At 37.5% G+C, this 13,630-nt stretch overlaps 2 protein-coding genes across 2 annotated transcripts in view; both read left to right on the top strand.

The window, feature by feature from the left end:
• The first annotated feature begins 659 nt into the window (after positions 1 to 659).
• Positions 660 to 10,038, top strand: csf3r (colony stimulating factor 3 receptor). The gene is made up of 17 exons (XM_020590054.1): positions 660 to 799; positions 2,871 to 2,944; positions 3,699 to 3,773; positions 3,882 to 4,178; positions 4,757 to 4,889; positions 5,030 to 5,196; positions 5,737 to 5,906; positions 6,057 to 6,207; positions 6,506 to 6,588; positions 6,703 to 6,910; positions 7,022 to 7,210; positions 7,425 to 7,526; positions 7,823 to 7,969; positions 8,048 to 8,188; positions 8,283 to 8,379; positions 8,761 to 8,839; positions 9,350 to 10,038. The coding sequence occupies exons 3-17, from the start codon at positions 3,710 to 3,712 to the stop codon at positions 9,830 to 9,832; spliced, it is 2,511 nt and encodes an 836-aa protein (XP_020445710.1). The 5' UTR covers positions 660 to 799; positions 2,871 to 2,944; positions 3,699 to 3,709; the 3' UTR covers positions 9,833 to 10,038.
• Positions 10,039 to 10,587: 549 nt separating this feature from the next.
• Positions 10,588 to 13,630, top strand: part of mrps15 (mitochondrial ribosomal protein S15) — a 4,940-nt gene continuing 1,897 nt past the window's right edge. The window contains exons 1-3 of the mRNA XM_020590171.1: positions 10,588 to 10,869; positions 13,389 to 13,451; positions 13,537 to 13,612. Of these exons, the coding sequence (XP_020445827.1) occupies positions 10,728 to 10,869; positions 13,389 to 13,451; positions 13,537 to 13,612 (281 nt within the window). The 5' untranslated portion in view covers positions 10,588 to 10,727. The remainder of the gene's footprint in view (positions 10,870 to 13,388; positions 13,452 to 13,536; positions 13,613 to 13,630) is intronic.

Raw genomic sequence — 13,630 nt, 5'->3', positions numbered from 1 at the left:
GCTTCACAACAACTTCGTGACTGTTCTTGAATGGCCCAGCCAGAGCCCTGACTTAAACCCCATTGAGCATCTCTGGAGAGACCTGAAAATGGCTGTCCACCAACGTTTACCATCCAACCTGACAGAACTGGAGAGGATCTGCAAGGAGGAATGGCAGAGGATCCCCAAATGCAGGTGTGAAAAACTTGTTGCATCATTCCCAAAAAGACTCATGGCTGTATTAGCTCCAAAGGGTGCTTCTACTAAATACTGAGCAAAGGGTCTGAATACTTATGACCATGTGATATTTCAGTTTTTCTTTTTTAATAAATCTGCAAACATGTCAAAAATTCTGTGTTTTTCTGTCAATATGGGGTGCTGTGTGTACATTAATGAGGAAAAAAATGAACTTAAATGATTTTAGCATATGGCTGCAATAAAACAAAAAGTGAAACATTTAAGGGGGTCTGAATACTTTCCGTACCCACTGTATATTGTGACAATAAACATTCAATATCACTTGTCAAAGATGAATTTTTAGTTGAATTATTCAACTCTTTTCTTTCAGCCATGAATTTAAACCCTTCAGTTTTCCTTCCCACAACTGGGCCCCATCAGTCATGTGTTTCTTCCTGAAAGCTAGTGAAGTTTCACAAATTCAGAACAAGCATATTGCTGCTACTACTCCTGCTGCTGCTGGTTGGCTAACACACACATATGTCCTCCAATCTGAGCTGCTTTGAGCCACACTGTTTCATCTGGTGCTATCAGAGCTGATGAGAGCCACTCATCGTTCTGGGTCTGCTGCAGCTGCTGTGTGGTGAGTGGCAAGCCTCTCTGATGGCTTTTCTTTATCTTCACATCAAGTGATTTGCTGTTCCTTTCATTTTGATACTTGTGCCAGATTGAAAAGGGAAACTTTACAAAGTTTCTGGACGACACAGTATCAGACTGGAGAGTTGCGTCCTGATCCACTTAAGGACAGATCCACTTAATTTGATTTAAAAACACTTGCTTAATCTGATTTTTTTCAAGTCTATTGTACATGTGCCATGCTGGTTTTAACAAACATAAAATACTACAGCAGTAGAGGATATTTAATATTTAAAGAGGAATTCTAAGATAAGATAATCCTTTAAAAATAAAAATATTTAAAGTTTAATGTGCAGAAAGTGTCAATACTTATTAGAACCTTCTACAAGAGCACTTTTGGTTAGACTTTTATATATAGAAAACATATTTGTAGATATATTTGTTAAGCATACAATCCTTTTGTGAGTTTTGTTAACTGTTTTGTCATTGTGACATTGTTACAAGTAGTGACAGTGTCAGTACGGAAGTCACATTAGCATGTTTATCTTCTGGCCATCCATAAAAAAAGAGGATGTGAAAGCAACAGCTTTCCTCCTTTTTAGATTTTGGGAGTTTTACATCTGCTGACACAAATGGTCACTATCTCTGATCCCTTGAAAGAATTGTTCTATGATTCATAAGTATCTAAATACCAAACATTTAACTTTAAACTTTTTAAAATCCTGTTTTAAATCACAGCATGTAGTGTGAGAAAATATGACCAAAAAGTAGAACGAGTATGTCATCACACTCTGTGTCAAGAATATTGCCAAATCCTGAACGTGGGTGTTTCGTAACCCCCAACAGGAAAGGAAACATACAGTGGCTAGAGCAAAACATTTCTCTACACGTAGTGGGATGACTCGGTGAGATAAAAATGAATTCAGATAACGTATTTGCATCAATATATTCAGGACATTATGGGCCAATACAGTGAAAATAGCCATTCTTAAATTATACATACGGTTCTTATTGTAATAATTTTGGTTATTGACCAGATTCACCTCAAATTTAAATGCATATCTCTTCCTTTCTTATTTCTCTTCTTTCTCTCGATTGCCTCTTATCAAAGCCACAGGCAATTACCTATTACTAGTAAGCAGAAACTGTAAAATGGAAAGCAAGGGAGAATGGAGGCCTTTATGCACACAGCTGATAAGAAAAGGGGAGAAGTTCCATTTCTTTCATATCACTAAATGTAGATTTTGCCAAAATGTGGGTTATTGTGGACTGAGGGCAACGATTTGACTGAGTTTGAGCGATAGGTAAATATATTCTCATTTTATGAGGTTGCTTGCAATTTGATGGTCCAGACTGTCTAAATTTCTGCCCAAAGGTAGAACGCCATAAATATCTGGATGTAGGATTAATGGAAATCTACAAACAAATCATTTCGAATTATTCCTTTTGCCTTTTAAGAATAAGCTGGAGTGAACACTCAAGAGCTTGTTGACAATGAAGATATACTGTAGATGTTGCCAACATATTGTTTTAGGTTTCTCATCAGCGTGTGACAAGAACACAGGAAGTTTCCAAATGCTGTGGTCTCATTTACTGGCTCTGTGCTCATACGTGTGTGTGGGTTTATGTGTTCACATGCATGTGTGTCTGTTTTAAGTGCATTGATCGATTGAGAAATCAATAAGCGTCATCTGTCACTGTTAGATAACACATAAGAACCTTCCTCCCTGTTGAGGACTCACTGTGAATATGAAATAATAATAATGAATAATAAAATAACAATAGGACATAAAATACTCTCATTTGAGAAGCAGGAACTTTTACTTCATTTTATTTATTTGCTTTATGAATCATTGAAACAACTGATCTTACAAAACAAAATATGATTTCATATATAAAATAAACTATGTGAAATATATTGTGAAATGTCTAAATGTCACATGTGTATTGGTTCATCACAGGAGATGTTGGTTTTAAATTCACATGCTTCTGTTTTGATGAGTTTTTCTCAGTCAGCTAATCAATCAATTGAATTCTTTCAGCACAGTTTATAACTGTTTGTCTTTCCTCCCATACAGAGAGAGACACAGTCATGCTTTGTGAGCCAGCAACTGGAGTTCAGTGAATTTTAAATGTTCATTCTTGTGTAATGGTGAGCATTTCAAAAACACTGTCCTCAACATTCATTTCAACTTCCGTCACACCTGTGCTTATAAAATGATTGTCACAAATGATTTTTGAATTTAGGGAGCTGGTTGTTGACTTCATATCCCATCTGCTTAAGCTTACAAGCTCCCATCTTCTGCTCATTATACATGACCAATCAGCTATGGAGCGCATGCCCAGAAAGGCAGGTTACCTTTTAACAACTGGTAATTGCAGTTGTTAGCCTGAGAGGAAAAGGAGAAATTCAGCATACGTGAACAGCATATTTATTTATTCTGTCTGTAGCTGATTTAAATTTCATTCATAACAGCTGAGAGAGCTTTAACTGTCACATCCTCTGTGTAATCATGTTACATAAACATAGATCCAACCTGTCATGGTTGTTGATTTTTTTTTCTATATTATTTATGAGTGTGTCATGTGTCAGTGTACAGGTTTGTTGTGAATATCTTACACAGACAGCACTGTGGGGGTTTTTCGTTGTTTTGGGAAGCAGCAGATACCTTCTCTAGCTGTCTATATATATTGAAATATTATGCACTGTGGAGATCACTTTCTTGCTCGGATCAGCCTGCCATACCAGACACTTGAAACACCACATTTACGATGTCTATTCAAGCACCAAATGTTATCGCTCTCAATTCCTCCCTCATAAATGAACATCAATTCAAGTAATATTTTGATAGGGCATGAAAGTATGTAATTTAAGAACAATACATTTCATTTTGGCTGCCTAACAGGTTTTATCATCATGAAATCCACATGGGTGTCAGTGACTCTCATTCTGCTGGCATTTGTGAGTGGAGCAAGGAATGGTGAGTGTGGCTTCCAGAATGCAATGGCAAATCTGAATCAAAATATTTGACCAGCAATTATAAAAGTTGTTATTATTCACTTTCTTTCTTGATATTTTTTATTGTTAGAGGATGACATACAACCATGTGCAAAGGTCCAGACGTCCAGCTCAGTGGTGCCTTTGGGGTCACCTGTCATGGCCACTTGTGTCATCAGAGAAAACTGCCCTTTGATCACCGGACAATCTGTTCATATAGTGTGGCGCCTTGGTGATCATTTTATTCCCAGCAGCCTCGTGGCCAGTGAGAGTGGCAAAATTTCCAAGGTTGTTATACCACACGTCAATCACACCAGGGTGACCCTCACCTGCTGTGTCCAGACCTCTCTGATTCAAGTAGCAGGAGGAGTGGTGATCACAGCTGGATGTGAGAGAGTTTTTTTTACATGTTTGTTCACAGATAATCAAATGAACTTGTCTATATTGCTAGTACATCTGTCAGAAATGGGTGAAAAAGGCAACAAAAAAAGGAAATGTTTACATTTTTTAAGCAGTAAGAGGAAGAGCAATTGTTAGTTAAGTTGAACTCAACACAACTGAAAAAAAAAATTCAATATTGAACATTTTAATTAACTTTAAAGGTACTAAGAACTTTTTCATTAACCAATCTAATTGAGGTGATGCATGTTCAGAACTATGGATAGATATATGTTTTAGAGTTTTACAGATAAAAAAAATATCAGATAAACAAATAATATCAAAACAATGCTGCGCCTTTTAATTTAGACTAAGTAGAAACCTTTAATTGTCATTCTTTGCCCAGATATATGCATAGACCAGCTGCTCACGTGTAGTTTTTAATCTACATATTGATGTACCACTAGTCCCATAAAACCAGTGGATGAAATCCACAAATGGGAAAATGTGGGTGTAGAAATTAAATGAGTAACACATTCCTTAACAACTTCCTTAAAAAAGACTTGATTGCCTTGGTTTTATCTATAGATCCACCAGAAGCACCACAAAACCTCAGCTGTCAAACCAACCTTACCACTCCTAGCACGCTGACCTGTAGCTGGAACCCTGGGCAACAAGAGACCCACCTGCCTACAGAGTACACCCTCCACACCAAGATATGGTAATATTAAAAAATAACCTGAAACAGTTACCAGAACACAAGCATCATATTGGTTTAAGGAATGTCTAAAATGTCATTTACAAAATATGTCTGCAAAGTTTCACAACTACATTTCCCACACTATGATTTCCTCAATTCAGGGATTCAAACAAGAACCATACTTACGAGCTGCCAACAGGAGTCCACCACTACACCATCCCTCGTTCTGGCTTTGTCTTGTTTTCTGAAATGCAAATTTATGTGAGGGCACTGAATGAACTTGGAGAAGCTTCCTCAGTACCTGTCATATTGGAACCTGTTAGTGCAGGTGAGAATTGTAGAAAATATAGTTTTATTGAATGTTGTCACTGATAGTTTCTATTGTGCCCAAACAATAACCTCCTTCTAAATGTCATTTACTGGCCATCATCTGCTATTTAATAAGAATATTATGTTACATTTTCTTTCAGCCTATGAGAAAAATATAATCATATTTTAAATGGAAATCTAAAATGATTTAATGTAACATCATTATAGACAAATATAACTATAAATAAAGCATTTTGTATGCCTATGTTTTCACATTATACAACTTTCCAGCCACCTTTATTTCAGTGCAAAATCTTTATCAACTCACATACATAACATTTTTTCATCCAAGTGGTTAGTAGAGTTTTTGAGGATTCCCAGGGACTTTTATGATTGGCAACTGATGCTTGGTCCTGCAATTCAAATGTAATGGTACTGGGAAGCACAGACTGGGGAAAATCTAATGTGAATATTCTTCTGAGCAGATTAGAACTCAAAGAACTAGGGGGGAAAATCTAAATTACATGGGTTACATGCTTTATTGATTGTTTTATTGCAGCTAAGTTTGACCCACCAAAGATTCTGAAGGTTGAAACAGTGCCTAAGAGTCACGGATGCCTGAAGCTGAGCTGGAGCTTATCGAAGGACCAGGCCTGGATGCATAGTGTCCACTTGAACCTGGAAGTCCGACTTAAGACTGCCGACAGTAGTCAGTGGAGTGAACAACCAGTGAGTACACATCATTCCAGTGTCAAAAGAAACTTAAAGCCTAGTTGATTAACATTGCATACAATATAATAGTATAACCTACCTGTAATTCATTGTGTGTATGCCTGAAGTGATAACTCTATGGTGTGTGTGCTCTGGGACATATGCTAGATCCTGCTGAGCAGGGTTAAACCAACCACACCTGTGAAACAGTGTCGTCTCCTCCACGGGACTGTGTATTTTGCTCAGATTAGAGTTAGATACCAGCAGAGCCCCTGGAGCGAATGGAGCAGCAGCCAGTCTGGAGTCACCTTGGAGAGTGGTAGGGCTGAGATCAATTCCCAGTGACACAATCACTCGAACAGTCACTCTAACATTTTCCAATCTATTGCCTTTTCTTCCCTTTCCTGGTCTTTTCAATATATGCTAATGGCATGTTCTACATTTCCCATTGCTTTGCTTTACAGCACAGACCAAATTGATGTATTGAGTTTTTCTGCACACTCTGGTGAAATCCATAGACCTGTCTTATATAGAAAAGTTTTACTTTCTAAAGTGCTAGAAGAGAAAGGCAGGCTTTTGACAAGCTGTGAAGCTGACAGCCATCTCTTTCTTTTCAGCTCCCACTGGACGCCTAGTCTCCTGGATGAAGGTATCAGGGGATCACATGCACAAACAACTCAACGTGCACTTGTTTTGGAAGGTACACACTTCATACACAGTTTGCTGTCATAAACTGATGTGTTTTCTGTTATAGCATTAGCTGAGTGTGTGAGGTCTGCCTTTAAAATATCTTCTCTCCTTTTTTTTTTTGTAGCCATCAAAACAATTTCGTGCCAATGGCCAAAATGTGTCATATATTGTCTCAGTGCAAAAATTACAAGGTGAAAGGGGAAAGATCTGCTCTACAATAGGGAATTACTGTACTTTCCAGCTACCCAGGAAAGCAAAGAAAGTATATTTGAGTGCCATAAATGCAGCAGGGAAATCCTCCCCTGATGAAGTTCGGATTTACTTTGCTAAAGGTAATACTGATATTTTCAAATGTGTTTAAACTGGCATAAAAAATGACTCAAGTGTGATACAGTTTAATATATTTTCCCCATAACTTGCATGACATGTTTTTATGTCTATAGCTCGTATGGTGATATCAGACATCAAAGCCAGTCCTTATGATGACCAGTCCCTGCTGGTCCAGTGGGAAAAGATAGATATGTCTGATCTCATTGATTATGTGGTTGAATGGAGACCCCTGTTAGAAACACACCTCTCCCTCATCCAGTTTGAAATTGCAGACCGTAACCAGTCCAGCCTCATAATAACAGGTAGGCTATATCATTTTTATGGCAGGTTTTAAGGGCCATGCATGTCCTGTTATACTCAACTTGTATTTCCTAATTTGGGTCTCATTCTTTACCACAAGAATTCAACCAATCGCTCTTATGCAAAATGCTCTTTCTCCTGTGTATGACCTGCCCATACAGACTGTTGGGTGTGTATGGGTACTGATCCACTCTAACCTCTTTGCTCTATCAATAGGCAACTTTGAGCCTTACAAGCCCTATGGGATCTCTGTGTATCCTAGGTTTAAGGATGGGATAGGACTTCCTCTGACTGTTAATGCCTACTTGAGACAAAAGGGTAAGTCACCAAAGACACCAGGGGGATCACACAGAGAGCAGGCAGAGGTGTGAGTCGAACTGATCCAACTTAAAAAAAACTTGTGCGTTTGCCACATTAGTATATATGCAGTATATATCAGAAGCAGCTGATTCCTGATGGAATAATGCCCTCTTGTGGTTATAAATAAATAATTATTTTTGCTGACTTTAAGGTTTCAAAATAAAATCTGTGACAACCACATTTAAATTTTAAGCTCCTAAACCCAGCACAATTGTAATAATTACTCAGGATGAATGTATTAATTTTTTTCAAAGCTCCATCCATGGTTCCAAAGTTAAGAATTAAAAAAGCCTGGCAGTCACACACTGAGCTTACCTGGGATGAAATACCATTAGACCAAAGAAATGGGATTATCCAGGGCTACAAAGTCTTCTACTGGTGTGAAAACGGACAGGTTAATGGTAGGTGAAATACTTCTATGCAATACTAAACCACTTTATATGGATTTGATACAATCTGAAGCCTGACTTTCCTTTCAGTTGTGAATGCTGCCATGGAAGAGAGGAGAGTAATTCTGAAAGACCTCAACCCTGTGTCCCTTTATGAAGCATTCATCATGGTTAGCACATTCGGTGGAAGCCTGAACGGGTCAACAATTCATTTTAAAATGGAGCCCTTTGGTTGGTATTACAATTTGATAGTGGGTTTCTATAAACATGGCAAAGATTTCCACATGAGAGATTTCATTCAGAATATGTATTTCTTTCTTTTCAGATGGAGCCGCCATTGTGATGATTGTAATTGTGTCTGGTGTGGGACTGTCTTTCCTGACAATTTTTATAGTCATGACTTGTTTCTCCAACTACAGAAAGTGAGACCTCACTCACCTCTAAACTTAACCCTGTAAAGCCTGACACATCAAAAAAATAGCCAGGACATTCACATTTTTTGGAACTGAGATATTTATTAAACCTTTTAACAAAATCCAAAAGAAAATTCAAAATTCAAAATTCAAGATTCAACATTTTTATTTGCCATTTATGCATAGACAGGCAGTCCAGGCATATAGAAATAAATGTGCCATATTATTTTGTTAATTTTTTTTTTTTATCATATTTGATACATAAGGCATTTTTGGTGATTTTTGTTCGCTCAAAAACTTGCATAGCAAATATGATACAAATGGTTTTATAGGGTTAAAGGCTGTGATGTAATCTATTCACAGCACATTTTTCTGTTCTTCTATCTCCAGGCTAAAGCTGCATTTTTGGCCAATTGTTCCAGATCCAGCTAACAGCAGCATCAAGAGATGGAAATCAGAACCCACCCAGGTACGAAACACTTAACCTGTGCACAAAAATTGTGCAATATCCTCCTTAATGTTAAAGCAGTAATAATCAATATTTTCATCATTTTAGCATCTTTCAGTTCATTGTTTTGGTTTTATGGCCCCTACCTGGTTCACTGTCACTGTAGCAGCCTGCTGTTTAGCAGAAAAGCTCTAATTAATTCACCTTACACTCCCTGTCCAGGACAAAATGGCAGACAGACAGAGATAGTAACTAGCTGGTGAACATACTGGGGCAGAACACAAACAACAAACAAACAAAACAGAGCTAAAACGAGACTGACTATAGGACTTACAGTATATTAATCATGTTCAGGTGACTAGAAATATTAGCAAATTGCTACACTGCCACCAAGTGGCCAAACAAGCAATTAATGCTGCTTTAAATAACATGCTGTTTATTCATGAAATGTCATACACAGTATGTGATGTAAAATACTTTGTTATTTACTAACTAAAGACATGAATCTCTCATTTATTTTCTTTTTGGCAGGATACTCTTCCTGCCTGGAACAAGGAGGAGCCCAATCCAGTATGCCTGTCCCACCTCAGCTTCTTGAACCTACCCATGAACCTAAGGAAAGACAAGGATGATCTTTGGTTAAACAATGCAGAGGACACCAGTGACTTGGGAGAGTCCATTTGTGGTTCACCGCTGATTCCTGAATATTCTGGTTCAAACAGTGACTCTGTTCCCTATGCTACTGTAATTTTCTCAGATTCGTGCAATAGCCCTCCACGCAAAGATACTCATGTATACCTGCGCTCGGAATCAACACAGCCACTCCTGGAGACTGAAGAATCCTTCAGTCCAAAGTGTTACCAGAATATGGCAACTGAGGGGATGCCAAGGGAACAGTGCTTTTTTGGACCATGCCATGATTGTGTACCCGAAGAACGGGTAGACTCAGTCATTCTCTGGGATGACTTTCCTTTTCTACAAGCATTAGCCATGAATGAAACTTCAAATGACTAAAATCACTTTGTTGATTATAAGAATAATTGCTTTGCAAAATGAAAATGTAGACCTAATTTTTTGTGATAAGTTGATCCAGCATAGCACACAACTATAAATGCATGCTCGATATAATACTAAAATCACTCTGATTTATAATGATTATGATGTTTAGGTCTTTACCACACTTTGTATATATGTCACCTCTATAGAAAAATGTTTAAACTGAAATAAAAAATGTTATTGTTTAGATCATATTGTTGTGGTTTATGTGTGAATGGTCTGAAAAATACACTTTATAATATTTCTTTGAATAAAAAAACTTACAAATACAGAGAAAAAGGTTTACACGTTACGATCATTCAACGCTGTAGTGTTTACCTACTCTACCAAAAAGAGTTGTACTCTGAGGCTAACGGATTAAAACAGAAGTAGCCTACACAAATTGTTTTTTTTTAATCAACTTAAACAGAATACTGACATGCTTTTTCGTTAAGGTTAACTCTGAGACACTTCTGCTGGTAAAATGGGACACTCAATTTTATAATAATTGTCCCACTCAACCTCACTTTTCCCTCACAACCTGAAGCCAATCATTCTCAAATACAGTTGCAGAATTTTTTTATTTAGCAAACTATTATTAATGCTAAAATAAATTTAAAGTGCAAAAGGTTTCCAGTCTTGATTAGCTAGTGTTTGTCATGAGAGAAACAAAAATGTATCCCTCATTTGCTCCATTGATGTATTCTGGAATCATTAGTATAGCCTAAGAAACCTCTCCCCCATCGTCACTCGGCTCGTTTAGTCTAGTTAAAATGGCGATCTTCATGTAGGGGTCGAGTGCGATTCCCTGTCACATTTTCATAATTTTTAGAGAGTTTATTTTCTTGTCTTCCTTGTTAGCTTTGCTGTCAGTATGTTCCCAAACACAGTTCTGAGGACCATCTTCAAATCTTCAGCTGGTGTTTTACGAGAGAGCGGCCATCTGTGCTTTGCGGCGTCAGTGAAACCGTGGACATGCAGCTCGGTTCTATTATCAGGTTCTACTGTTGGCTCTGGTAAGTCCGAGCTAGAAGAAAAATCAGCTGAAGATTTATATATTTGTGGAGGTGGAGCAAATAGTTATTGTTAAACTGACTGCTTACACTATCTTTTGTGTGTGTAAACACGGAGGTAGCGTTAGTGTTAGTGCATCTTTTGTTAGCCAATAGTGGGCGCTGTTGACTGGGCTGCGGTGGTAAAGCGTCTCCGTAAATGTTGGTAAACACCATACAAGGTAACACCTTCATTTAAAACGCATAATGGCTGTATTTCAGTTAGGCACATCAATAATTGTGGGTATTATTGTTTTTTTCTTGCCAGAATGCCAGTTGTTAGTCATTACCTAGCTTGGCCTAAACTGAATGTGTAACATGAGAGCAGTGGATAAGAATATCAAAGCATAGGAATGCTCATGAATCTGGTATTAAAAGTGGTGGTAAAAGGATCTTAAGTAGTCTTACATTTAAGTTTATTTAAACACTTGACAGAAAAGTACTTAAAGCCTTATTTTAAAAGTATTGCATGGGGTTGCTTTCCTATTAGTAGCAGCTCTAAGCCACTAAAGGGCTCTGACAAACAGCAATTGCACATCTTCAGTGGATCATGTAACAAAGAAATAAAATCATCTGCCTTGCAGGTTAAGTGCTCAAAACCAAAAACCAAAACCATGTTATTACATGTGTAAAAACAAGAAGTATTTAATGTGATGCAGCATTTGAAACTCATGATGTTCCCTGTTACTGAATTGAATAATATTCTCAGCCTCAAATGACCCATGTCTGCTGCAGTGCTTGGATTTATGTTTTGGTCACTTCAGAGTCATGTGTTTCTGTACATACATAAAGTGTTTCTGTACAGTTGCCTCTGTGCTTCTTTGTCTACTCAATCTGATGCATAGTCTGGTATGATCATATTCAGAGCAGCTGTATTTCCACTTAAAGTCTGTTAGAATAACTTGTTTTCTCACTGTTACACCCTGGTTTCTGCTTCTTAACAGCCACAGATATCCCATTAATAGCCCCTCCTCAGACAAGGTTGGCTTCTTCTTTTGCAGACCACTTGTCTGCACAACTCTGTGCAGAGAAGTCAGGAGTCAGTGCCAATATATACATAATCTTATTATGTATTTATTGTATTACAATTCATTTGGTTACCTATACAGTTTCTAGGATGAGGAAAATAAAGTACTTTAAAAGGAGGTCTGTTGTCATCAGAAATGAAACCACAGACAATGTAGCTGGCCTTGAAAAGGAGTTGCCTTTCTACTTAATATTCTCTCTGCATTATATTGTGTTCCTGTTGTACTTTTATTTGCTTCCTTCACTTGCTGTTTTAAAGTGCCTTAGATTTGCGTTATTGCTCATCTACTTTATATTTCACTTGTATTTTGTGGCATTCATGTGGACGGCAATGTAAGAATTTCACCATACAGGGAAACACGTTTCCTATATATGACAAATAAACACTTTGACCTTTGACACCCCCCACCCCAAAAAAAGAGTTGAAGCTTATCAACACAATACCATCATATTGGTTATACATGTGTGGAGCAGCCACCAGTGTTTTACAGGAAATAGAACTATTAATATTTTGATGACACTGATACAGAAAACCACTGTTCTTTCACTATGTGATATGTGTATACTGCATAGTTGTTTTATCTGGGGTGTGGGACAGCCATCTTAAACAGAGTATCGTGCTTTTGCTCTTCAAGTCGTGCAACTAAAACTCTGTCCCAGAACATGGGCCTCATCAAACTTTGGTCTGCCTTGTCACTTTTGTATCTGCAATGATTTAATTCTCAACTTCAGGGACTAGTAAACATATTTTTTATGTTAGAACTCTTGCTGCCTTTTTTAGGAGACCATGTCATGTACTACTGTATACTATGAAAATCTGTTTCTACATAAGCTTGTCTTGTAAAAGAATACAAAACCATCATTTCCTTTAATTCAGCTCTGTTTCTACTTGCAATTTTGTCAAATTTGAGATCAGATAAATCTCAGATTCAGGACAGACTCGGGTGGATAGGTGGCATTATCACCTTGGAATATGTAAACATGTTGAGAGAACCATATTTCCATCTATGATTTACTTATGTCTTAGCTGTTATATAGCCATGGAAGTATTTGGCTAAAACTGTATGGTACAAAAAGGTTAAGACCCATCATTGACCATATTGCATTAAATTGCTTTTCTGTTTCTTCTGTGTCTTTGTGTATATTGGATATAAGAGACTTTTTTGTGAAAGTCATGACATGCAAACCAGCTTGTGGCATGCTTTGTTGCAACAGCATCACAGATACATTATCTTCATCTTCATCTAGGTCTGTAGTAACCTTTGTGATATGTGTGTGTGTGTATGTTTGGCAAATGTCATGTTTTCCTATGTCTTACAAAATTATTTCACACCACAGTGTTTGATACAAATTCATCTTTTCTTCAACTAACAGTTAGGCCTCCTCTGAGTTCAGATCAAGTTGTTATTCTCTTTCAGTTTTACTGAACATTTAAAAATGTTCTTCTTTCTCCTCAGTTGCAGGGAGCTTTGCTGTTCCCCCACCAGTGAGACATTATACTGTAAAGAAGAAGCAGGAAGGTATGTCATGAGGCTGTGCTGGTACCAAACTATGTTTGGACATTTGTGAAATGCTCACTTTTTATCCAAACATTTTGTCTTCCAGAGCTTCAGAGCCAGCTCAGTGATCTTCCTCCAGAAATGTTGAAGATGGGTTATTCAGCCGTACCCATCGCTCAAATGTATACATAATTTTTCCC

The sequence above is a fragment of the Monopterus albus genome, unplaced genomic scaffold (genome assembly GCF_001952655.1).
Source record: "Monopterus albus unplaced genomic scaffold, M_albus_1.0 scaffold11.1, whole genome shotgun sequence".
NCBI lineage: Eukaryota > Metazoa > Chordata > Actinopteri > Synbranchiformes > Synbranchidae > Monopterus > Monopterus albus.
The sequence above is the reverse complement of the archived record's forward strand: the minus strand, read 5'-3'. Positions and strand labels throughout refer to the sequence as shown.

What these genes read in the sequence shown, in the direction of transcription:
- csf3r (XM_020590054.1), top strand. Translation starts at nt 3,710, where the DNA reads ATGAAATCCACATGGGTGTCAGTGACTCTCATTCTGCTGGCATTTGTG. An exon ending in GTCAGTGGAGTGAACAACCA is followed by an intron (nt 5,907 to 6,056) that starts GTGAGTACACAT and finishes GACATATGCTAG; the next exon opens with ATCCTGCTGAGCAGGGTTAA. An exon ending in TGCCTACTTGAGACAAAAGG is followed by an intron (nt 7,527 to 7,822) that starts GTAAGTCACCAA and finishes TTTTTTTCAAAG; the next exon opens with CTCCATCCATGGTTCCAAAG.